We start from the raw sequence: 25,219 nt of genomic DNA on the forward strand, positions 1-25,219 counted from the left end.
TATGGATCGAAGATTAGACACTGGAAACACATCGTTTTACTCATGTGGTGACATAGAAGCTTTCACTTTGTACACACAGGACCACTTCATCCACTGTCTCTAGTTGTAATTCCATCTGTCAATGCACTGAGGTATAGCTTAGGGTCTGTTCACATCAGAGGAGGCCGGGGGGGCTCATAACTAAGAGTCCGCTGTATTGTTTGTTAGCCAAACAGCACAATGGTTTTTTTTGGTGTTTTTTTTGTGCCGTTTGGATTAATAGTAGAGCGGATTTGTCCCCATAATAAGCTGCCTTAAACAGGAGAACATAGTATAGTAAAATATCTGCTTTGAGATTGGAAGGAAGGAAGAGTTATAGTATTCGACAGTTTTTGCCTAATTTTCCAATAAATATGTTTAATGTTTTTCACTCGTGGCTTTTAAATACGTTTTTCCCCATTGCAGTTATTGGGGTGATCTGCGGCAAAACGCAAAAAAAAACACAGAATACACTAAAAACCAGGCATTTGTAATTTGCACTGTGTGAACAGAAATTCTTAAAATCCCATTCACTACAGTGTAACATCCGGCCGCTGCAATAAATCACTGAAGTCACAAAAATGCTGCAAATCTGTAAAAGCACCTTTAAACAGAGATTACTCCGCTTGAGGAACTGGGATTTATCTTGGGCACCGTTCAGTACTGACCACACCGATTTGATTTAACTTACAACATTTGACAGGATAAAACAGGAAGAAATGGCTCGTACAGCAGAAGAGGATAGACTTAGACTAGAAGAAGAGACTAAACTATTGGAGGAGAAGAGAAAGCTGGAGAGAGAGGAGGAACAAAGACTAGCGCAAGAGGAAAAGTTCCGCAGAGACCAAGAAGAACAGGAGCGACTGGCAGAGCTTCAGCAACAGGTGTGTAAAATGAGGCAGTGTTTAAAGAGACCATTCAGTTATTACATTAACCAGATTTTCACTAAATATAATTATTTAAAGGGGGTTTTCTGTTTTTATTTCTTCGATTCAAAGAAAAGTTAAATTTTTATTTTTCTCGCAATTTCTCAAGATTGCTGTGCATAAGATCCCATAAAAATCTCATCCTGAGAGTTTATAATATCCAGTGTAGGCAATCATCTGTGACTTTAAAGCGGATCTGTCACTAGTTTAGAAATGCCCAATCTCCTAGCTAATCTAATAGGCAACGTCACACTGATAATGCCAGTGAAAAGTGTGTCCCAAAACGTTTATTATTTTAAGTTATGAGCTTTTTTCTAAATATGTAAATGAGCCCATACTAGACAAGTGGGCGGTAACCGCAGTGATTCTCCTGAGGTGGAGCCTCCTCACAGCCTCTGACGCTGTTCTATCAGCATGAAGCTGCTTCACACAGTGTGAGAGACTGAGGCTGGAGGGAAGGGGGATCACTTCAAATGGCCATCTCGGGCTGTGGACCACCTAGGACAGCGGTATATGAAAGAGGAGATTCTAATCTTTAATATGGCACCAGGATCGCAGTAGCTGTGACACAACCGGAGATATCACCAGTTGAATACACAGTCGGGAATGGAAGCTGTATACTATATGATCACACTATGTTGCTGGGCAGGGAAGGGGGAGGAGCTGTATGCTGATAGGACAGCGTCATACAGAAAACATTACACCGCCCAGAGTAAAAGAAAGAGTCACCTCCTATTTGGCTATTAAAGCCAAATTAGCATATTTAGAAAAATGCACAGGACTTTGCAAATTGATAAACGTTTTTTAAAACAAAATTACACTGTAGTGATCAGCAGCAAAGCACCGATTAGATTTGTTAAGAGATAGGGAATTGATAAACTGGTGACAGATCCTCTTTAACCCCTATCCGCACGGGTCAGTAACTATACGTCGTTGCGGGATGTTACTTCCCGCACGAGGACATATAGTTACCGGTCCACACTGTCGGCGACAGTGTGCACGGGGAACCGGGAGGTCAGCTATCGCCGACAGCTGACACTCAACTCTTGCCGGCCAGCCGTCCTTTGCCGCTGATCTTGTCAATTAACCCCTTTAGGGGTTTCTAGCATATCGGCAGACCCCGGTTTAAAATGACAAAATCGCTGTTTTTTGGTCACCTTCGCTCTAAAAAAAAATTAAGTGATCAAGAAGTTGTATGTACCATAAAATGGTACCAATAAAAGCTACAGCTCGTCCTGCCAAAAATAAGCCCTCACACCGCTCAATCGACCAAAAAATAAAAAAGTTATGCCTCTCAGAATGTGATGATACAAAACAATTTTTTAATTTTTTTTTAACAAATAGTCTTTTCTTTGTAAAATACCAAATTTATATAGGTTTTTTTATATCACCGTAATCTTATTGAGACGCAGAATAAGACTAAAGTTGTCGTTTTTACCGCACGGTGAAAGACTTAAAATCAGAACCCCAATTACCATGAAGGAATCGGCTTTTTCCAATTTCAGCCCGCAAATAATTTTTGTTCAGTTTCCCAGTACATTTTATGGTACTTTAAATGGGGTCAATAGAAACTACAACTCCTCCCGCAAACAATAAGCCCTCACACCGCTCTGATGGAAAAAAGTTATGGCTCTTGGAAGGCGGGGAGTGAAAAACGAAAATGAAAAAGCAAAAAAGGATCAGTCCTGAAAGGGTTAATTAATTACTAATAAAAAAAAAAACATTTATGACCACATGCGGGGTATTGCAGTACTCGGGAGAAATTGCGTTACCAATGTTGGGGTGCTCTTTCCTTGTGGAAATTAAAAAATTCAACATTTTAGTGGACAAAAATGTTGATATTCACTTTCACGGCCTGATTCTACAAAAAACCTGTGGGGTAAAAATGCTAACTCTACCCCTAGAAAAATTCCTTGAGGGGTGTAGTTTCCAAATGGGGTCACTTTTGGGGGGTTTCCGCTGTTTTGTTCCCTCCAGGGCGTTGCAAACCCGACATGGCACTGAAAACTATTCCAGCAAAATCTGCGCTCCAAAAGGTGCTCCTTCACTTCTGAGCCCTGCTGTGAGTCTAAACATCAGTTTATGACCACATATGCCGTAATTTGGAGAAGATACTTTACAAATGTTGGGGTGCTTTATCTCCTTTTATTCCTTGTAAAAATGAAAAAAATTCTATGTTTTCGCAGAAAAAAAGGTGATTTTTATCTTCACAGACTAATTCCACTAAATTCTGCAAAAAAACTGAGGTCAAAATGCGAAGTATACCCCTAAAAAAAAGTTTTGCCGTGTGTAGTTTCCAAAATGGGGTCACTTTTGAGGGGTTTCGACTGTTTAGGCACCACAAAACCTGACATGGTGCCTAAAATATATTCCTAAAAAAAGGAAAAGGAGGCCCCAAAATCCACTAGGTGCTCCTTTGCTACTTAGGCTTGTGCTTCCGTAAATTACCACACTAGGGTGCGTATGGATATTTCTAAAAACTGCAGAATCAGGGCAATAAATATTAAGTTTTTCTCTGGTAAAATCTTGTTACAGAAATTAATGTATTACAAATTAATTTCAGCAAAGAAAAAATTAATGCTGTTTTGAATACCTTGAGGGGTGCAGTTTTCAAAATGGGGTGATTTATGGCGACTTTCTAATATATAAGGCCCTCAAAGCCACTTCAGAACTGAACTGGTCCCTGGAAAAATAGCCTTTTGAAACTTTCTTGAAAATATGAGAAATTGCTGCTAAAGTTTTAAGCCTTGTAACGTCCTAGAAAAATAAAAGGACGTGAAAAAAACGATGCAAACATAAAGTAGACATATGAGGGATGTTAACTAGTAACTATTTTGTGTGGTATTACTATCTGTTTTACATGCACATACATATAAATTGAGAAAAGCGCTAATCTTTGCACATTTTCTCTTCATTTTGGTGTTTTTCACAAATAAATATTGAATTTATCGACCAAATTTTTCCACTACCATAAAGTACAATATGTCACGAGAAAACAATCTCAGAATCGCTTGGATAGGTTAATGCATTCCAAAGTTATTACCACATAAATCGACACATGTCAGATTTGAAAAAATCATCTGTGTCCTGAAGGGGTTAAGGGTAGGGAAACACACCGATTTAAACACTGTCGATTTTCCGCAACGGATTTATTGTTGAAAATCCGCCGTGTAATACAGTAGCAGTAGAATGAATAAGATTGAAACAAATTTCATCCACGCACTGAAAAAAATCAGCCGAGAAACCTTTCATCAACTGACCTGCTGGAGTTTCAGCACTGCTGCTCCTTCACAGATTTTCCCTGCACAGAATGAGGCTGTGTTGCAGTTGCCTGCACAGCGAGTGGCTTGGATCGCTGCTGTGCAGGGAATAAGGCAAAGGGGCCACGGTCACATCATTTCCCTGATCGGCGGAGGTTACAGAAGTAAAACCCTACCAATCGCAATGTTCTGGCATATCCGAACTATATGCCGTTACATTATTAGATATAGCGTAACTTTGTCAATGTAATTTGTTGTCATCTCATTTAAGAGAGAAGAAGCAGAAACCAAAGCTCTTGAAGAAGCTGAGAAACAAAAACAAGAACGGGAAAAAATGATGCAGCAAAATATGCAAGAAAGACTGCAAAGGAAAAAGGTATAAAATGATCAGGGTGTTCCTATGATCAACCATTCGTACTATGCTTTTCAAGGAACCACTGTCCGATGTTACCTAACCAGACAGTTTTTCTTTCAGTTGTATGGCTTGTATCTGATCTGTTTACATATCTTCATACATAGGTCTCTACGTGTAACAGTCATTAAAGATACAACCAGCAAAGACCATCAGATCAGGGTAAACCTGTGTTGTATGGTCATATCATGCCAGTGTAAAATTCAAATGTTATATCTTTTTGTAGCGAATTGAAGAAATAATGAAGAGAACTAGGAAGAACGATCAGAATGATGTTAAGGTAGGTGCATCTATCATGAAGTATGTCTACATCATTGGGCTTTATACCTTTGGTCACCTGTCTTATTAAATATGCTAATTTGCACTCCATTACTCTCGGAAAGCTCATTGACATCCCTCTTGGGGGCTGTAATGATGGCCATTTTAGTTGTCACACAACTTATATTTACAAGGATTTAAATTCATTCATTTTCTATTTCCGCTCCATTGACAATGAAGACTGGGACCTCCCCCGATCAGCTGTAATCACTAGGGGCATATGTAGTGTTACATTTCACCTATTAAAGTCATTGGGTGACTATACACAATGGTCACACCAAGTCCTCCAGAGAGAAAAACGTTATTTGTAGTGGCTCTCTGCGCTTTCTTATAGAGGGGACTCTTCTATAGGGGAGATACTTCTCTATGTCTGTTTGCCTCTCAATTGATAACCCCTTTAAACTCATAATTATTACATTCTTGTAATTATACAGACATTAAAGCGGTCCTGGGGTTTTGAGAACTCATTTTCAAATACCATATCAGGGAATTCAGAGTAAATTGTGTTCCCCCCCCTATGTACCCTCCCCTATTAGGCAGCGTGGAGAACGGCTACAGGGAGCATCTGTTGCTCAGGACTCTCCTCGTCTGTGCATTACATGGACAGGCCATTGATTTCATTTTCACACTTGCTGCCAGGACACTGTGATCAGCTGACCCTTCTGACAAAAAAGGGATTGTCCAAAGCTGAGAAATAAGATTTATGAATGCAACGCAGATCAGAAGAAATAAAACAGTTTTTTTGTTTTTAGTGGCTAATTTAAAAAAAATTAAATTGGATTTTTATCACTATTCTAAATAAAAGTATTGCTGCTTCTCATTGTTTGAAAGGGCGACGGCAAATATGAAGACGATGATGACATTGGCGATGAAGAGAAAGACCTACAAGGTTAGTCAAGTTTGTGTCCAAAACATGGTTTTGGAAAAAGTTTTGGTGCGTTTTGGACCAAGTGCTCATGGAATCATAGGGTATTGATGAACACACAAAGGTAATGCAGAATATTTTACAAGTGAGAACGTATACATTGATATTGCCATAGTTTCTAGTGAGTCCTATACACCTCTTACAGCTGACACCCTGCTATAATGGCGGGGACCGAAGTTGGCTTCGATCCCCGCCATTAATCCCTTAAATGCATTGGTCAAAAGTAATCCCATTTAAGGTGTTTGCAGCTCATTGGCTCCACAGCATGGAATTGCTGGGGTGACGGTGGCTGCAATGGAAACCGGTGGCCTTCCGGTCTGCCTAGTACGGAAACCTTCCAGGCTTCCATAGACGTTGGAAAGTTGGCGCCGTCTCCGGAGATGAGCCGGCGTCATGAGCGGTGGATGTCCGCTGTATGTTACAGCTGACATCCACCTGTAACGGCAGGAACCGGAGCTAGCTATGATCCCTGCTATTAACCCCTTAGATAAAGCGATCGCTGAATCTCAGTGGTTGGCAGATCGGCAGCTTTGCCCTGCAATTGCAGGGCTGCAGACTGCTTCTTTGGCAACAGGAGGCCTCACAATTGCCTCCTGCTCTGCCATTACGGAAGCAGATTAGGCCCCGCCCGGAGGCAGCTCCGTCAACGAAAAAATGTAAAAGTTATGGTTCCCACAAAATGGCGACAAAAAAAGTACATTTTTTTACAAAAGAAATGTTATTGTGCAAAAAGTTGTAAAACCATAAAGAAGTGCTATAAATTTGGTATTGCTGGAATCGTACTGACCCGCAGAATAAAGCTAACATGGAAGTTATAATGCATGGTGAACGCTGTATAAAAAAAAACTATGCCAGAATTGCTGTTTTTTGGCCACCTTGCCTCTCAAAAAATAGGATAAAAAGTGATCAAAAAGTCGCATGTACCCCAAAATGGTACCAATAAAAACGATAGCACATCCTGCATAAAAACAGCCCTCATACCACTGCGTCTATGAAAAAATAAAATTAGTTAAGGCTCCAATAAGTCAGGAAAGAAAAAATATGCAGTTGTGGAGGCCCGAGGGGAACATTTCTTCTGTTTCAAGAGGTGATTTATCACGGCCCTAAAATTAGGGAACCAGGAAGGGTGGGGCCCAAACATACCTGCTGGAAGCGAGGGCGCTGGTATTATACTAGGACAACACTTTGCACCTTTGCAGTTTGGGAAATTTTGCTGGGAGAGGATAAGAAAGGACACCATTTATCAGTGCAACACCGGCCTGTCTAGAAGGGATTGCTTCACGGCGTAACACACCTCTATGGATTATTTTATTGCTTACCCCCTTATTATACCACCTGACCATGCCACCGATGCCCCCACATTATAAACTGAAATACTAGTAAAACTCCAAACAAAAATTCTACCAAGCAAAAGCCAAATAGTGCTCCCTCCCTTCTGAGCCGTACAGTGTGCTCAAACAGCTGTTTACTTCCACATACATTGCCATACCCGGGAGAACCCGTTTAACAATTTTTGGGGTGTCTCCAGTGGCACAAGCTGGGCACGATATATATTTGCCACTGAAATGGCATATCTAGGGAAAAATATAATTTTTTACTTTTCACCATCCGCAGCGCAATCATTTATGGAAAAGACCTGTGGGGTGAAAGTTCTCACTAGACCCCTTAATAAATACCTTGAGGGGTGTAGTTTCCAAAATGGGGTCAATTCTCAGGGGTTTCTTTTATTATTTCACATCAGAACCACTGCAATTGTGAACCAATACTTTGTAAATCGCCAAATTAGGCCTCAACTTCGCATTGTTACTCTTTCACTCCTGAGCCCTGTCAAATGTCCGGGCAACAGATTAGGGTCACATGTAGGGTGATTCTAAAACCAGGAAACACATCATAATAATTAGGGAGGTGTCTTGTTGTGGTGGCACAAGCTGGGCACCACATATTGGCATATCTATGGAAAAAAAAAATCCCATTTTCACTCTGCAACATCGAGTGCACACTAATTTCTGCAAAACACCTGCGGGGTTAACATGCTCACTACACCCCTAGTTGAATACCTGGAGGGGTGTCGTTTCCAAAATGGGGTCACTTCTGCGGGGTTTTCACTGTTTTGGTCCCACAGGGGCTTTGCAAATGCGACATAGCGACCAGAAACCAATCCAGCAAAGTCTGCACTCCAAAAGCCAAATGGCGCTCCTTCCCTTCTGAGCCCTACTGTATGCCCAAACAGCAGTTTATGCCCAAACAGCAGTTTATGCCCAAACAGCAGTTTATGCCCAAACAGCAGTTTATGCCCAAACAGCAGTTTATGCCCAAACAGCAGTTTATGCCCAAACAGCAGTTTATGCCCAAACAGCAGTTTATGCCCAAACAGCAGTTTATGCCCAAACAGCAGTTTATGCCCAAACAGCAGTTTATGCCCAAACAGCAGTTTATGCCCAAACAGCAGTTTATGCCCAAACAGCAGTTTATGCCCAAACAGCAGTTTATGACCACATATGGGGTATTGCCAGAGAAATTGCTTTACCAATGCTGGGGTTCTATTTTTCCTTTGTTTGTTGAGAAAACTAAAAATTTTGAGCTAAAGCTACGTCTTATTGAAGAAAAAGGATTGGTTTTATTTTCACTGCCCAATTCATCAGGCTAATAAATTTACAGACAAAACGGACATAACTTATATGATAGAACCAATTATGCAAATTAATTTTTAAAAAAAACAACAAGTCAAGCTGTTGTCTGATGTCATATGAGGTCAGAGAGCGAAAGTAACAAGCAGATGGGAGGACAAATCATATGATAAAATAAACATAATAGGCAGAGAAATACGTGATGAACTACATCTCTGCCCATTATGTTTATTGTATAATATGACTTGTCCTCCCATCTGCTTGTTACTTTAACTTCTGGTTGTTTTTTTTTTAATGAATTTGCATAATTGGTTCTATTATATAAGATGTGTCTGTTTTGTCTGTAAATTTATTGGCCTGATGAAGCGGCTTGTAGTCACAATAAAGTCCTTTACTATACTACCATGGTCTGGATTTCGCTTGATGTTCGCAGCGCTACTTTTTGGTCCTTATTTTGAACTTAAGAACTTTGGCTGTTCCCTTGTGAAGGCCTCTTCATGGCATTGCCCACGTGGTCTCCAGACCAATCTCTGGCTATCATTGTGTCTGAGATAAAAGCGGGACTCCTGACTGAAGAGGATAGACCTCCATTCCATTGTCTTCTAGCTGTGCACGATGATAGCCTTTGAGAGAAGTGCTGTGTGGTCACTTGAACACCTGTAGTCTGGCTCGTAGCCCGATGCCGTGCAAATGGCTTTTGATGGATTGTGTTGACACCGGCTGCCTCCCTAGGCTTGGGATGTGTCGTCCAATTTCACTTGCAGTACAGAATGGATCACTACGCGCCATTCTTCCAATCGGACGATCCGTCCGTGCAGAGGTTCACCTCTTACTGTCATTCCTGTTTGTTGTTGCTCTCCCAAACTCTGAGACACGCAACGTTGAACATCTCGACCTAGGCGCGTAGCGATCTGCCGGAGAGTTAAACCAAGGTCTCTCAGTTCAAGGATTCTTTCCCCCTCAGTTTGCGATAACTGGTACTTAGACGACACGGAGGCATCGCACAATCATCCCACACCACTTGATCCAATTTCTGAGGTTTCATGTGGCTTCAAAACTTTGCTTTCTATCTGACACTTATGCCCCTACACATGCCACAGATTGGAGCCAGGTGCTTGAAAATGTGATCATTTTTCATATCTTAGCGACACTTGCTACTTTCTCGATTTTTTCGTAACCTTACAGCTTGCCATTCTTGGTGTTGCAATTTCAATGTTGAGTGTATATGGGGAGAAGAAGCCAGATTTGTTATTGAGAACCAGAAGCCACCAGTGAGATTTAAATTAAGTAGTCAATGGGCCACTTGTTTAATTATATTGTACTTTGTGGTGCTTTCTTTCAGAAGAGATCGATGAAGATGACTTGTCGGAGGAGGCAGATGGACCCAGTGAAGTTGTAGAACAAACAGATTCTCAGGATTCCTTGTCCCAGAAAGCTGCAGAGGTGGAAAGCGACGAATTATTTATTAATGGGGACAGGCAAGATATTGAGGAGAAACTTAATGGACACTCATCAGAAACTGCACCCGCACTAGAGTTAAGGTCAGTGGAGATATGTCCTCTTGTATTGATTGAATGCGTTTCTAACACAGCTGACAAAGCTGATGACAAAGTTTGTGCCCCTTTCTGGCCTCCATAGCCAGACATAGAATCGTTGCAAGCAACATTTCTCTGTCAAGCTTATGGAGAATTCTGACAGCACAATTAATGCCACTGGACTCAAAACTTACCCCACAGGAAACTGGGATACATTTTGTCATCCGTATCCTGCTGGCGTTAGATATATGAGAACCAGTCCGAAGTAAAAAGCTTATAAAATAATCAATACTGAGATAGATGTGTTTTCCATTTCTAACCTACACCTTTCATATATTAAAGTCAAGTAACTGATGACACGGCTATACTGAGTGAAGATGAAGTACATCTTAATGAAGATGATAGCACAGGTGATGGCGCACCAAAGCTGAATGGAAAATCTGCAACATGGACGTTTGAGGAAATAATTGATTTGGGAATCCATTCCAAGCCTAGCAATTTGTCTGTCGATTCCATCGCTATGGACAACTGTAATCAGGACCTCATTGAAGCTGCTACAATTCCTCCAAAGTTAGTTTTTGAAGAAGGACAAATTAATTCTTTGTCTGCAACCATTGAGACTGCTGCAGGTACATTGTTAGCAAATCATACTATACTATGAGATAAGGTTACATCTACATAGAGAGAAGCAATTTTAGTAATGTGTCTCGGCTCTGAAACCGGGTTCCTCGTTACATGGGCCAATGATCGGGCAAACGCTCGTTCATTGACTGATCTGCTCATTTATGCAGCATTAAATATTATCGTTGTCGGCAGCATCCCCCCCGTGTAAACAAGGAAATGTGCTGTGCACATGATGTAAATGTAGGAGTATGAGGGATCGTAGTAACGATCGCTCATCCTCATAAATTACTGATCATAGCTCCTTGTGAATGGAACAAACGTGCGCCGATCAACGAGCTGCCTTGTTGATAGGCGCTCGTTTTCGGGGCCCATATCGGGCCATGTAATTCGATCCTAAGTGAATAAAAAAAACTTAAAGAAAAAAGCTGGTATGTGTACAGCTGAACAATACTCGTTTCCATCTGTCTGACATTTACCAACTTAAGCTGGTGTAAAACTTAAAGAGGCTCTGTCACCAGATTTTGCAGCCCCTATCTGCTATTGCAGCAGATAGGCGCTGCAATGTAGATTACAATAACGTTTTTATTTTTAAAAAACAAGCATTTTTGGCCAAGTTATGACCATTTTTGTAATTATGCAAATGAGGCTTGCAAAAGTCCAAGTGGGTGTGTTTAAAAGTAAAAGTCCAAGTGGGCGTGTATTATGTGCGTACATCGGGGCGTTTTTAATACTTTTACTAGCTGGGCGCTCTGATGAGAAGTATCATCCACTTCTCTTCAGAACGCCCAGCTTCTGGCAGTGCAGATCTGTGACGTCACTCACAGGTCCTGCATCGTGTCTGACACATCGGCACTAGAGGCTTCAGTTGATTCTGCAGCAGCCTCGGCGTTAGCAGGTAAGTCAATGTAGCTACTTACCTGCAAACGCTGATGCTGCTGCAGAATCAACTGTAGCCTCAGGTGCCGATGTGTCTTCGCTCGTCTGACACGATGCAGGACCTGTGAGTGACGTCACAGCAGTGATCAGGCAGAAGCTGGGCGTTCTGAAGAGAAGTGGATGATACTTCTCATCAGAGCGCCCAGCTAGTAAAAGTATTAAAAACGCTCCGATGTACGCACATAATACACGCCCACTTGGACTTTTACTTTTAAACACACCCACTTGGACTTTTGCAAGCCTCATTTGCATAACTACAAAAATGGTCATAACTTGGCCAAAAATGCTCGTTTTTTTAAAAATAAAAACGTTACTGTAATCTACATTGCAGCGCCTATCTGCTGCAATAGCAGATAGGGGTTGCAAAATCTGGTGACAGAGCCTCTTTAATATATCTCACTAATTTACTTTGTTTCAATTCCTCACTATTTTTAAGATCTTTGGGTGTATTCCCATTCATTTACAGTAAGCAGAGACTGCAAACTTATCCTGAGCAAATACTTTTCACAGCTGAAGGTTTGCTACAATTGGATCTGATTCATTCTACTTACAATAATAGATTATAGCAAACCCACAGACAGATTTATGCTGCTTAGGTTAGCTCACATAAGGATAAGAAATGAGGTCTGCGTGGTTTTGAACCGCTAAATGGGAGCAAGTTAGTCAATGGGAACAGCCAACGCAGGTTTTTAAAATAGCAACTTTTTGAAACACAAACTATTCCATAACTTGTCATACAGTGATAAAAGGGGTTGGCTACTTTTTCTTTCTTTTTCCAATGTGATGGAAACCGCAATTAAAGTAACTTCCTCATATAATGATAGGAGATCGGCGCCAATGTTTTCAAGTGCATCGTGTTGCCTTTTTTTTTTCCATTCTTTTTAACCGCATGTACAGCACTCCAGTCCTAACATGGCTGCTGATGGATGGGCATGCGACCAGACCCGTCCGTCAGCGGTCTCCTTTGAATAACACAATGCGTGAGAAAGTAAACTAGCAAATATGCAGTGTTGTGCGCAGTGTTATTCAGTAAGGGCCACTGACGGACAGGTCTGGTCACATGCCCCTCCATCAGCAGCCATGTTGGGACCAGAGCCCCGTACAGGCAGTGAGAAAGATTGAAATAAACAAGGGGGTTGCATTTTACACTTAAAAACATTGGCGCTGATCTTCTAACATCATTATATGAGTAAATTACTTAATGTATCGTTTCCAGAAAATTTGGAAAAATTTAAGATAAAGTTGCCACAACTTCTCTTTAAGCACAGCGTTGTGTGTATCACAACGCTGTGGTTATTTAGGCTCTGTTCGCATTAAGGTCTGTTGGGTTTACAAGTATCTTCTATGGCAGGAGTAGCGCAGTCTGAAGCACTTTTCTTGTTGTATAACGAAATTTTGATGGACCCCCATTAATTTAATCGGGTCAGTTAGGATTCTCTGCTATGCGTTTCAAAATATATCCGGCATAGCTGTCATGGCTTGTAAGCAGAAGCTATGGGGCTAGTGTGAACAAAGCACTACCTTTCTAATACAGCGTTGATGGGGTCGGTAATCTTTTACTAAGCATTTTCTCTTCTGTCCCCAGAGATGTGACCCCTGTGCAGCTCTCGTCCTATTATTGCACTTCGCTCTCCAGTATTTAATAAAGCGCTGAAGCCTTGTCCTTAAAAGCTGCTACTTCAACATATTACTTAGAGAAGCAAAAATCATCTAGCAAGAGAAGAAACAGAAGGTTACACGTGGACTCTTCCTCAGGGAGACTACATGGGTGGTATCACTTGTATTGTTGGGCAGTCACACAGGGTCTCGGAAATCTTTGCCCTTATTCTGATTTTTCTAATATTGACAGAACTTTACTTTTATTCCTTATGCAGTAAGTTATTGTACTCGTGTGGAAATCCCAACATGCCAGTTACTGGTAGGTTTTTTTTTCTTGTAGCACTTACTATAGAAAATTCCAAGTTAATAGTTGCAGTAATACGCTAAACGTGAGTGTTAAATTAACCCTTCAAGAGCTGAAACGTTCTGCATCGTATTTGGTTTTATCACATTAATTTGGCCAACACTTGGTAAGTTTACACCGTCGTTACTAATGTAATTGGTTAATAGTGTTCACTCGTTTAGGTAATACTTTTCTGCACAGTGGACAAAGCCATGTTTGTGATTAGGGGTTGTATGAGATTTGTAAAACATGGCTGCTTTTTTTTTTTTCCCAGGTACAGTGCCACTCTTATCTATGGGCTGCGACCGGTATTACAGATCATCCCCATTCATGTGAAAGGGGGCTTAGCTGCGATACCAGACATAGCCCATGCACATAGTAGCATTGTTTCGGGGGGAGGGGTGGGCAGACCCATCTTTCTAATCCCGTACAACCCCTTTAAATCATTCAGTATTGAACTTCTGAATTCAGGTCACTGGTATCAAAGAGGCTCTAGCGATATCACGATGTCCAAATGCATGGATGGGCTCCTCTCTAGAATAATGGTTTGTTCCACAAAATGTCTGCATCTGTGTAAAAGTGATGGGACTCCTACTAGTTTCCTACAACTTTTGGTCTTTGTTATGGTTTTTTAAAACATTTCATATTTTTTTTCTATTGTTCTGTATTGATGTTACATTTGTAAGTATTATTTTATTGTGTACATAAACAACAGTATTAGACATTACTTGATTATTTTGAGGTTTCTGTTGGTATTTTACAGTGGTTTAGCTAGGAGAGCTGCAAATCCCATTCTGTTCTCGGGCTTTACCTGCAGCAAGTTTATACATTTCAGACTACCTGATTGACTTCAACAGGCTCAATATTAGACATATCATTATTAGGATGAAGTATGACGACTCCGTTGTCACAGGCATCTTCGAGGAATGTGACTTATCCGCTTTTAAGTTCCTTAAGAGCCACACACTGTGCTTGATACAAGGTGACGCAGCCATTTGCTGGTTGAGAAGAGTTATGTAGCGGAATATGGATGTATTTATCTTACTAGAATAAGGGCTGTTGGGATATTATCCATTTCGGTTGTGCGATGGCAAATATGATAGCAAATAATTTAAGCTACTGGATTAGGCGACGGTGCTCTAGAGACAAATAGTTAATAGGCCTCTCTTTTTATCAATGCACATTTAATACATGAATGGAAGATTTGCAAACCTAGTAATGCGGGATTTAGGTTTTACCAGTCCAAGAGCTGTGCACAGGGTTTCCATATGAATGTAGCAGGTCTCAGGGTGAAATTTACTTAAAACCATTACCTGTTTTTATCAAAGGAGATAGAAATGTTCGATTGGCTTCAGGTTTACCTCCTTCTTACTCCTAATGCAGGCAGAGACTTTCTAGATTGAACCAATATTTATTCAGTTTTAAAACAAATCTTAGAGATTATATATATATATAAAATTACTTTACAAGTGGGGCATTCTATTGGGGAAACTGGGAGGAAATCAAGCCATTTCCCTGTGAATCTGTTTATGGCAGCCTGTATTCTGTCACTAGTACGGCAGGTGCTGTTGTAAAAGTGCCCTGTGCCTGCTAAGGGATTCCTCGGTAATGTGGGTTCCCTACAGCTTCCCTGATCTATTATTGAAATGCTCTTCCTTTTTATAGAGGGAGTTTTTCCTATGAAATGTTCATATTCACCAATTTCTATATATCCAAGACTTCAAAGTCCCATTATTTCCACAATCCGATAATGAGTGTCTATCAATGCATCTGCGGTGACAGAACAATTTGGTTCCGAATGATGAAAGCCATTGGTTAAAAATCGATCGGATGTTCTAAACTATGTCACTTACTTGTCATGGCCTGCATTATGTGTATGTAGCAGGCAAACCTTAAGATCATTGCATAGTCTTGTCAATGTTTTGGATGAAATATTTGGCCATGCTAAAATCCTGTTTAGTCTTAAACTTGTCATCGGCCTCCGCTTGGTAGCACTTGTTGTTCAGACAGAGCAGTGCCTTAGGTAAACTATAAATATATATATGTATTTTTGTAAAAACACTGTTTAATTCTAGCAGAGACAATCTAACCAGTTAAATGCTTTTTTTTTTTGTGTATGTGTTACTTGTTAATTTCCTAGTTACAGCTACTTATGTAAATATATGCGCACTGTTAAATAAACTTTACAAATGATAAAGCATGTATCTTGTATTAGTAAATTGTGCTTTGTGCAATCATATGATCACTGAACACGTGGGAGCGAGGAACAAGTACATTCAAGGGAGTGCTACTCGTGACAGTGCATGTCTCAGGGGCAGGGCCATCTTTAGCCTTTTTGGGACCCATGGCAAGGATTAAAGGGGTTGTGCCATCAATAGAAATGTCAATATATAAACAATATACATTTTAGAGTAACTGAAGTATTGTTATAAAAAAAAAAAGTTTCCTCGCAGAAATATGGGAATTATCTCCTTGTAATAGCACCCCCTGGTGTTCAAATGTATAGGTCTCTGCACATCATTCTAGTAAAGCTCTTAGACTTGCAGCTTCTGCTCTTATGAGTGAAACAAACAGAGAGAAAAAGCCCAGCATGGACAGTAAGTCTCTGTTCACATCTATGTTGGGGTCCCGTTTTGACGTTCCGTCTGAGCTTTCTGTCAGAACGGGACCCTGAACAGACACAAACTGACACGAACCGAAACCAGAGGTTTCCATTTCCATCACCAATGGTGATGGAAATGGAAACTTCGTGTCATTTTGTGTCTGTTCAATGTCCCGTTCTGACGGAAAGCTGCAACGGAACGTCAAAACGGGACCCCAACGCAGATGTGAACAGAGCCTAAGCGGTATACAGACTGCAAGCAGTGAGGAAAAAAAGCCATTAGATAAGCACTTCCCTGCTTGTGCTGAATTCTTCTCTGTCCTTGATAGGGAGGAGCAGTAGGGACTGGTGAGGAGGTTCTCTAATGGATTTAACCCTTACTGCTTGAAGTCGGTGTACTCTGAGATGTAGAAGTGAGGCATATGTCTAGCCTTAAAGATGTGCATGCACAGTACAATACAGTTAAAGAATCACGCATGTCTAACATTCCCTAGAATGATGTGCAGAGACCTATATATTTGAACACCAGGGGGTGCTATTACAAGCAGATAATTATATTTCTGCAAGGAACAATACTTTACAAAGTTACTCTAAAATGTATATTGAGTTTATATATTGCCCTTTCTATTGATGGCACAACTTCTTTAATGGTGGGTCTTCCCCTACAGTTCACAAAACTCACCAATGTTGTGACAATTCTGTTAACCCCTTCCTGACATTTTGTCGTATGGATACGTCATGGAAAGCTAGTGCTTCCTGCATTTTGCCGTAGCCATTCGACAAATGGTGGACACCGGCTCAGAAGCTGAGTCGGTGCCACCATCCCCGGCTGTCGGCTGCATGTTACAGCGGACACCCTGGGGTAATGGCGGGGACCGAAACTTGCTCCGATCCCCACCATTAACCCCTTAAATGCAGCGGTCAAAAGCGATCGCTGCATTTAAGGGATTTGCAGCTCATAGGCACCCCGGCAATGAAATTGCCGGGGTGCCGGTGGCTGCAAAGGCAACCAGAGGCCGAACACTAGCCTCCCGTAATGCCTAGTACGGAAGCCGTCCGTAGCAGTCGGCAAGATGGCGCCGGCTCAGGAGCTGAGCCGGCAACGTCCGCAGTGGATGTCAGCTGTATGTTACAGCTGATATCCACCTGTAACGGCAGGAACAGGAGCTAGCTCTGATCCCTGCCAATAATCCCTTGGATGCAGCGAAAGCGATCGCTGCTTCTTAGTGGTTGGCAGTTCTGCCCTGCAATCGCCAGAATTTCTGTTTTATGGTCACTTTGCCCTAAAAAAAATTGGAATAAAAAGTGATCAAAAAGCCACATGTATCCAAAAATGGTACCTATAAAAGCTATAGCTCGTCTCGAAAAAACAAGCCCTCATACAGCTCCGTCAACGAAAAAATTAAAAAGTTATGGTTGTCACAACTTGGCCACAGAAAAAATAAGTTCGTTTTACAAAAGTAATTTTATTGTGAAAAAGGTTGTAAAACCCAAAAAAGTGCTATAAATTAGGTATCGCCGAAATCGTACTGACCTGCAGAATAAAGTTAACATGTAATTTATAACGCATGGTGAACGCTGCATAAAAAAAAAACTATGCCAGAATTGCTGTTTTTTGGTCAACTCGCCTCCCAAAAAATAGGCTAAAAAGTGATCAAAAAGTCGCATGTACCCCAAAATGGTACCAATAATAACTACAGCTCGTCCCGCAAAAAACCAGCCCTCATACCACTACATCTATGAAAAAATAAAATTAGTTAAGGGTATGTTCACACAGTTTTTTGCAGGCGGAAAATTCTGCCTCAAAATTCCGTCTGGAATTTTGAGGCAGATTTTGATCTGCCTGCACGCCGTTTTTTGCCCATGGCCATTGGGCGCCACGGGCGAAAAATACTGCGGTTTCTCTGCCTCCCATTGATGTCAATGGGAGGTCAGAGACGTAAACGCCCGGAGATAGGGCATGTCGCCTCTTTTTCCCGCGAGGCGGTTTTTCCGCTCGTGGGAAAAAAAACTCCTCTGCCGCCCATTGAAATCAATGGGAGGCATTTTCTGAAATTTTTTGGCGCATTTTCTGATGCGGTTTCCACGTCAAAAAACGTGTAAAAAAAACTCAGTGTGAACTGGCCCTAAGGCTCCAATAAGTTAGGAAATAAAAAAATATGCTGTTGTGCCGGCCCGAGGGGAACATTTCTTCTGTTTCAAGATGCGATTTATCAAGGCCCTAAATTAGGGAACCAGGAACGGTAGGACCCAACCATATCTGCTGGAAGTGAGTGCGCCCGTATTATACCAGGACAACACTTGCCCAGCAAAATTCCCCAAACTGCAAAGGTGCGGAGTGTGGACCAAAAGGCAGATAAGAAAGGACATCATTTATCAGTGCGACAACGGCCTGTGCATAAAGGATTGTGTCACAGCGTAACAAATATCTATGGATTATTTTACTGTTGTTTTTTATTTTAACCCCAATATTATACCACGTGACTATGCCCCTGATGTACCCTGCCCAGCTCATATATGCCCCCACGCTCCTAAAGCCAAATGCTGCTCCCTCCCTTCTGAGCCCTACAGTGTGCCTAAACAGCCATTTACTCCCACATATATGGTATCGCCATACCCAGGAGAACCCTTTTAACAATTTTTGGGGTGTGTCTCCAGTGGCACAAGCTGGGTACGACATATTTGCCACTGAAATGGCCTATCTAGGGAAAAATTTAATTTTTACGTTTCACCATCCGCAGCGCAATCATTTATGGAAAAGACCTGTGGGGCGAAAATGCTCACTACACCCCTTAATAAATGCCTTGAGGGGTGTAGTTTCCAAAATGGAATCCCTTCTCAGGGGTTTCTTTTATTATTTCACATCAGAGCCTCTGCAATTGTGAACCAATACTTTGTAAATCACCAAATTAGGCCTCAACCTCGCATGGTACTCTCTCACTCCTGAGCCCTGTCAAATGTCCAGGCGAAAGATTAGGGCCACATGTAGGGTTTTTCTAAAACCGGGAAACACAGCATAATAATTAGAGCGCTGTCTTGTTATGGTGGCACAAGCCGGGCACCACATATTGGCATATCTATATTCACTCTGCAACATCGAGTGCACACTAAGATCTGCAAAACACCTGCGGGATTTACATGCTCACTACACCCCTAGGGGAATACCTTGAGGGGTGTACTTTCCAAAATGGGGGTCACTTCTGGGGGATTTCCACTGTTTTGGACCCACAGGGGCTTTGCAAATGCGACATAGCGACCAGAAACCAATCCAGCAAAGTCTGCACTCCAAAAGCCAAATGGCGCTCCTTCCCTTCTGATCCTTGACGTGTGCCTAAACAGCAGTTTATGGCCACATATGGGGTATTGCCGTACTCCAGAGAAGTTGCTTTTCAAATGCTGGGGTCCTTTTTTACCTTTTATTTTTTTGAGAAAATTAAAATTTTTGAGCTAAAGCTACGTATTATTGAAGAAAAAGTGTTTTGTTTTTTTATTTTTGCTGTGTAATTCTCATAAAATCTGAAACACCTGTGGGGTCAAAATGGTCACTACACCTCAAGGGGTGCAGTCTCCTAAATGGAGTAAGTTTTTGGTCATTTTCACTGTTTTGGTCCCTCAGGGGCTTTGCAAATGTGACATGGCCTCTGCAAACCATTCCAGCTAAATTTGAGCTCCAAAAGCCAAATTGCTCTCTTTCCCTTCTAAGCCCTGCCATGTGTCCAAACAGCCGTTTATTACCACATATGGGGTATTGTTTCACTCTTTCTCCTTTAGTCCTTGTAGAAATTAGAAAAAATTAGCTAAACCTACATTTTCTTTGAAAAAAAATTAGATTTTAATTTTCACGGCCTACTTCCAATAATTTTTGCAATAAACCTGTGGGGTCAAAATGCTCACTATACCCCTAGATAATTTCCTAGAGGGGTGTAGTTTCCAAAATGGTCACTTTTGGGGGTTTCCACTGTTTGGCACCACAAGAGCCCTTCAAACCTGACATGGTGCCTAAAATATATTCTAATAAAAAGGAGGCCCAAAATACTCTAGGTGCTCCTTTGCTTCTGAGGCCTGAATATTTCCTAAATCTGCAGAACCTGAGCAATAAATATTGAGTTGTGTTTCTCTGGTAAAACTTTGTGTTACAAAAAAAAATGGATTAATAATGAATTTCTGGAAAAAAAAAATGAAATTTGTAAATGTCCCCTCTACTTTGCTTTAATTCCTGTGAAACGTCTAAATGATTAAGGAACTTTCTAAATGCTGTTTTGAATACTTTTGAGGGGTGAAGTTTTTAAAATGGGGTGATTTATTGGGGGTTTCTAATATATAAGGCCCTCAAAGCCACTTCACAACTGGACTGGCATCTGTAAAAATAGTGAAAGGCAATACCACACACAACATGTGGACCGGTGTGGCACTGTTTTTGGAAGTAAGCAGCCAAGATTTTTTAATCCTGTACAACCCCTTTAAGTCTTTATTCACATCTATTGGACCAGAAGGGCAGAGAAAATTGTGCATGCGGTTTAATGGCGGTTTTTGCTACTAGTGTGTAATAAAATGCTTAACGAGGATTGTGTGTGTGGGGGGGGGGGGGTTACCTTTATTACCACTGCCTTCGTAGTGGCGAGACTCTGATAGACCACATCCATTACGAAGACGGGGCTTAGTGTTAGCCGGTGAAGAGGCTAACACTAACCACACATTGTTACCCTTGTACCCACCGACACCAGGAGTACCGGGAAGAGCCTGGTACAATCTAGTGACACGACCATCTGAAGTGATGGTCCGGTACTGGGGAGGCCGCAGTTTGGTATTATTAGGCTGGGAAAAAACCGTGGGCCTTCCTCCCACCCTGGTAATGCTAGGCTTTTAAAAGTAGGCCAATGAACTTGGGTAACCAGTCACTGTGTGATGTAAACTAACCAATGACCGCTTAGAGCTGCCACTACTTAGTTTACTGAGGCTTTTAAGTGGAGCAGGATCACCTGAGATTGGCGAGGCTCACCGATTTACTTTTGATGCAAGCCTGGTCTATTCTGATCGGGCCTGCTCTAGCAGAATGACGGCAGGCGGCACCACAAGAAAAGCGCAGCGTGATGAGGAAGGGAATTGATGGTTCCTAAGAACGCGGATACAATTGAAGTACGTTTCTACATTACATACAGTACATTTCTAGATACCTGACCCGGTGCGGTGCCCTCCTTCTCTGCCGTCCTTTCCCCACAGCGCTTCTTAGACTGAGTCTAAGACACTCCCACTGTCCTCATGTGAGCAGTTCTGGCCAATCGATTAACAGAAGGGCGTGTCTTACAGTCTGAGGAGCGCTGATAAAGCGCACACCTGCCCTGTGAGTGACCTGACCGCAGATTCTTTTTTTTAAGAAAAAAAATGTGAAAAAACGATCCTGCAGCACCCCGTCGTCGTCCCCCCCACTTTGCTGGACGCCCTAGGCACTGCACCCCCATTCCCTAGTGGCAAACTTGGCCCTGTTTGTAGTGACTTTATTTCCCCATTGACCTCCAGCTATCTTCTGGTCTCAGTGGTTTTTGCAGCAAAAAAACGACAGGATAAACGCTATAAAAAACAGTGTGAGAAACCACCCAAAAGGGGTTGTTTGTCTGTGCTGAAGTATAAGCATCATCCATATAGAGATACACAGGTGATATACTGACTTGCAGAAGCATGGGTCTATGGATAAAGCGTATGAGCACTAGCTCTGATAGCCCGTGGACAAGTTTTTTCACTCACTACTAATATTACATACGACCCTTTACATTTGGGAAATACATTAATTTAGTAGGTATCCACATATATGGTAAATTGAAAATAGATCTCAAAATGCCTGTTAGAACCACTAGGTGGCGTTGTGTTTATAATTGGAAAATATACACACGCTGCCCTCAATACTACTGTCAAATAGAAAAGCAGACACTTTCATGTGTATTCCAGACAATTGATAAATAATGGTACGGAGCAGTGTTTTGGTTCCAGGAAATCCCAGGTTTTTGCCGAAGAGTTTCAAGGGTTCTCCAAGATGTCAATTGACATATACTGAACAAACTGGGCATAGAGCTGACGCAATCTTGACAATTGTCATGCCAAATTCTAAAAGTCTGAAAATTGTATATTATCAGTTTGACAGTGCACGGGTGTCTTCTATCTTCATGGTGGAAAGGCCTGCAAGACCGTCTTTAGGTTTGTGTAACACTTACTACACCATTGTGTGCCTAACAGACAAGAAAATATTGCACCACCTGTTTGACCAACATTTCATGTAGATTCAGTCAATCGTATCTATCATTCTCTCACAGAAATTACTATTACTGCATTTGAGTTAAAGAGCCGGCGCTCCTGCAGTCACTGTATATTGTGGTACACTGCATTTAAGGTCTAGACATAATACAAGCTTGAAAAGGTATAAGCGCCCCCAGCGCTGCATTTCTGTAGGGTTTCTGGTGTTAAAATAGATATTGTGGTAGTAGTCACACTGATTGGCCAAAGAAAACATTCCTCAAAACACTGGGATGGATTTATAAATGCCAGTCTTAATGACCAATTTTCTGATGTAAGATGCGACATTTATTAGGAGGCGTACCTATGCGACGCAGCTCTCAATGTCATCAGCGCTGTTTGTGCCGTAGGACTGATGACGTTGGGTGCTGCGCTGCATAGGTACTGACGCTGCCTGGCATAATGAGGGGGCTCGAGAAGCGGAGCGGTAAACTAGAGCGCTATGGGTGCAAGCCTCAGGATCTCGACCTCAAGTCCCATAAGCAAATATCCCCCAAAAAATAGGCAGCACTCCATGTAATTTCAAAGTAAAAAAAGGTGTTTTATTCACCCATATTAATGCCACATTCCAGCCCCCATCATCTGACTTTCTCAAGCCTTGAGTGCGGGGGCTATAACGTCGCAAAATGGGTGAATAAAACACCCTTTTTCACTTGGAAATTACATGGAGTGCTGCCTTTTTTTTGTGTGTATGTGTATGTGTATATATATATATATATATATATATACATACACATACATACTAGTCGTCAATTAATTAGAATATCATCAAATAGTTAATTTATTTCAGTAATTCAATTCAAAAAGTGATACTCATATTCTATAGATTCATTACACACAGCGTGATCTGTTTCCAGCATCTTTTTCTTTTAATGTTGAAGATTATGGCTAGGAGGTTAATGAAAACCCAAAATTTTGTGTCTCAGAAAATTTGAATTTTGGGTAAAAGTTGAAGATTGTAGGCTCATGGTGTGACACTCTAATCAGCGAATCACCACTAAACGCCCGCAAAGGTTTCCTAAGCCTTTAAATGGTCCAACAGTCTGGTTCAGTGGGCCACACAATCATGGGGAAGATATATTTAAAATTTCTGAGACACAAAATTTTGGGTTTTCATTAACTGTTAGCCATAATCATCAAAAGAAAAAAAATATGCTGGAAAAGGATCACTCTGTGTGTAATGAATCTATAGAATATATGAGTTTCACTTTTTGAATTTAATTAATGAAATAGATTAACTTCTGATGATATTCTAATTAATTGAGGACTAGTGTGTGTGTGTGTGTGTGTGTGTGTGTGTGTGTGCGTGTGTGTGCGCGCGCGCGTCCATGGGGGAGGGGGCAAGGTACGAGGCCTGGCACTGGCCTGTACTTTGCCATGCCCAGAAGGCTGAAAGCAGATTTCTGTCATAATTTACGTCAGTAAATTATAAAAAAAATTAGTTTGACCGATGTTACCACTGTCTCCATATGAAGCCGTGCTGTATTCACAAAAGTGGCATAAAATGCCAAAAAAGGACTTTTGGCCCTTATCGAGACACATTTTGCGCCATAAAACTGAAAGGTTGATAAACTCCCCACAATGTATTCCTCTGGTGACGGGCACCATATTAAATATTCTTACATTTTGAAAAGCTGAGCAATGCTAAAGTGGTACTAATGTTTTGAAGAGTACTCCAACCTTTATTTAGGAATATGGTGGTAGCAAAGAAATGGTGGTCTCCAGCAGTGGCTTGTACGTGAAACGTTTTCTATAACCATTGCTTATCATTCTCTATTGCTCCAACGAATTTCAAAATGTAAAGCCAGGGCAATGCTGAGACTTTTTGTAAGCGCTACTGATTGATTTTAACTATTGAGTGACAGCCGCAGTCCAAGTTTGCATGCAACTCAATGTATTTATTTGGACTTTAGCTGTAGCTAAATAGTTAAAGTGAGTCAGCAGCACTCCAAAAAATCTAGAATAGCCCTGGCCTAAATAATGCAACATTGCAATTAGTTTTGATTAAAAACCTCGTACCCATATGTGTCAATGATTACTGAGCACATAAACGGCCTGTGTGTGGTCTGATCCTGCAGCCGTGTGCATACCCCACTCCCTTCCCCCCCCCCCCCCCCTCTCCTGCTGCCTGTAGGTTAGATGGAAGACAGGCTATGTTCACACGGCCGAAAAATCGGAAGCAGAACGCCTCCAAACATCTGCCCATTCATTTCAATGGGAAAACGGCGTTCTGTTCCGGCGGAGCGTTTTTCACAGCGTTTTTTTACGCGTAAAAAAATGGCCGCGAAAAAGAAGTGCAGGACACTTCTTGGGACATTTTTGGAGCCGTTTTCCATAGACTCTATTGAAAAAAAGCTCCAAAAACGGCCGTAAAAAACGCTGCGAAAATCGCGAGTGGCTTAAAAAACGTCTAAAAATCGGGAGCTGTTTTCCCTTGAAAACCGCTCCGTATTTTCAGACGTCTTTGCTCACTGCGTGTGAACCTGCCCTGACATGTGACTGCAGGATCCCACTCCACAGAGGTTTTGTTTGTATCCTGTAGCCATGGAGACACAGATCTGCATGGAGTCTGTATACACAAAACGGTAGGATATTTTTAATGATTTGCGAAGTTTCTTCATTTTAGATGCATTAGAGCAATAAAAGACTGCACGGCCTTTAATGCGATGGTCTCCAACCTGTGGCTCTGCGGGCCGTCAGAATATGTTGGGAGTTCTATCACAACCGCTGTATAGCCACAGGTTGGACTGCTTTAAAGCATTTACTTGGCGCTCTGTACATGGAATGCTTCATGATCTGTTCTCTATCC

The 25,219-nt window shown here is 41.5% G+C and overlaps 1 protein-coding gene across 11 annotated transcripts in view; it reads left to right on the forward strand.

Moving 5' to 3' along the window:
• The window catches only part of MAP7D3 (MAP7 domain containing 3), a 67,657-nt gene extending 51,937 nt beyond the window's left edge, over window positions 1-15,720 (forward strand). For 10 of the 11 annotated variants that reach the window (XM_075835916.1, XM_075835919.1, XM_075835924.1 and 7 more), the window contains 7 exons: window positions 722-902; window positions 4,476-4,580; window positions 4,843-4,896; window positions 5,766-5,823; window positions 9,829-10,027; window positions 10,364-10,650; window positions 13,167-15,720. In XM_075835916.1, coding sequence (XP_075692031.1) covers window positions 722-902; window positions 4,476-4,580; window positions 4,843-4,896; window positions 5,766-5,823; window positions 9,829-10,027; window positions 10,364-10,650; window positions 13,167-13,174 — 892 coding nt within the window. In that variant the 3' untranslated portion in view covers window positions 13,175-15,720. The remainder of the gene's footprint in view (window positions 1-721; window positions 903-4,475; window positions 4,581-4,842; window positions 4,897-5,765; window positions 5,824-9,828; window positions 10,028-10,363; window positions 10,651-13,166) is intronic. The other variant, XM_075835917.1, reaches the window with a different exon arrangement.
• Window positions 15,721-25,219: the final 9,499 nt, after the last annotated feature.

The sequence above is a fragment of the Rhinoderma darwinii genome, chromosome 8, assembly GCF_050947455.1.
Source record: "Rhinoderma darwinii isolate aRhiDar2 chromosome 8, aRhiDar2.hap1, whole genome shotgun sequence".
NCBI lineage: Eukaryota > Metazoa > Chordata > Amphibia > Anura > Rhinodermatidae > Rhinoderma > Rhinoderma darwinii.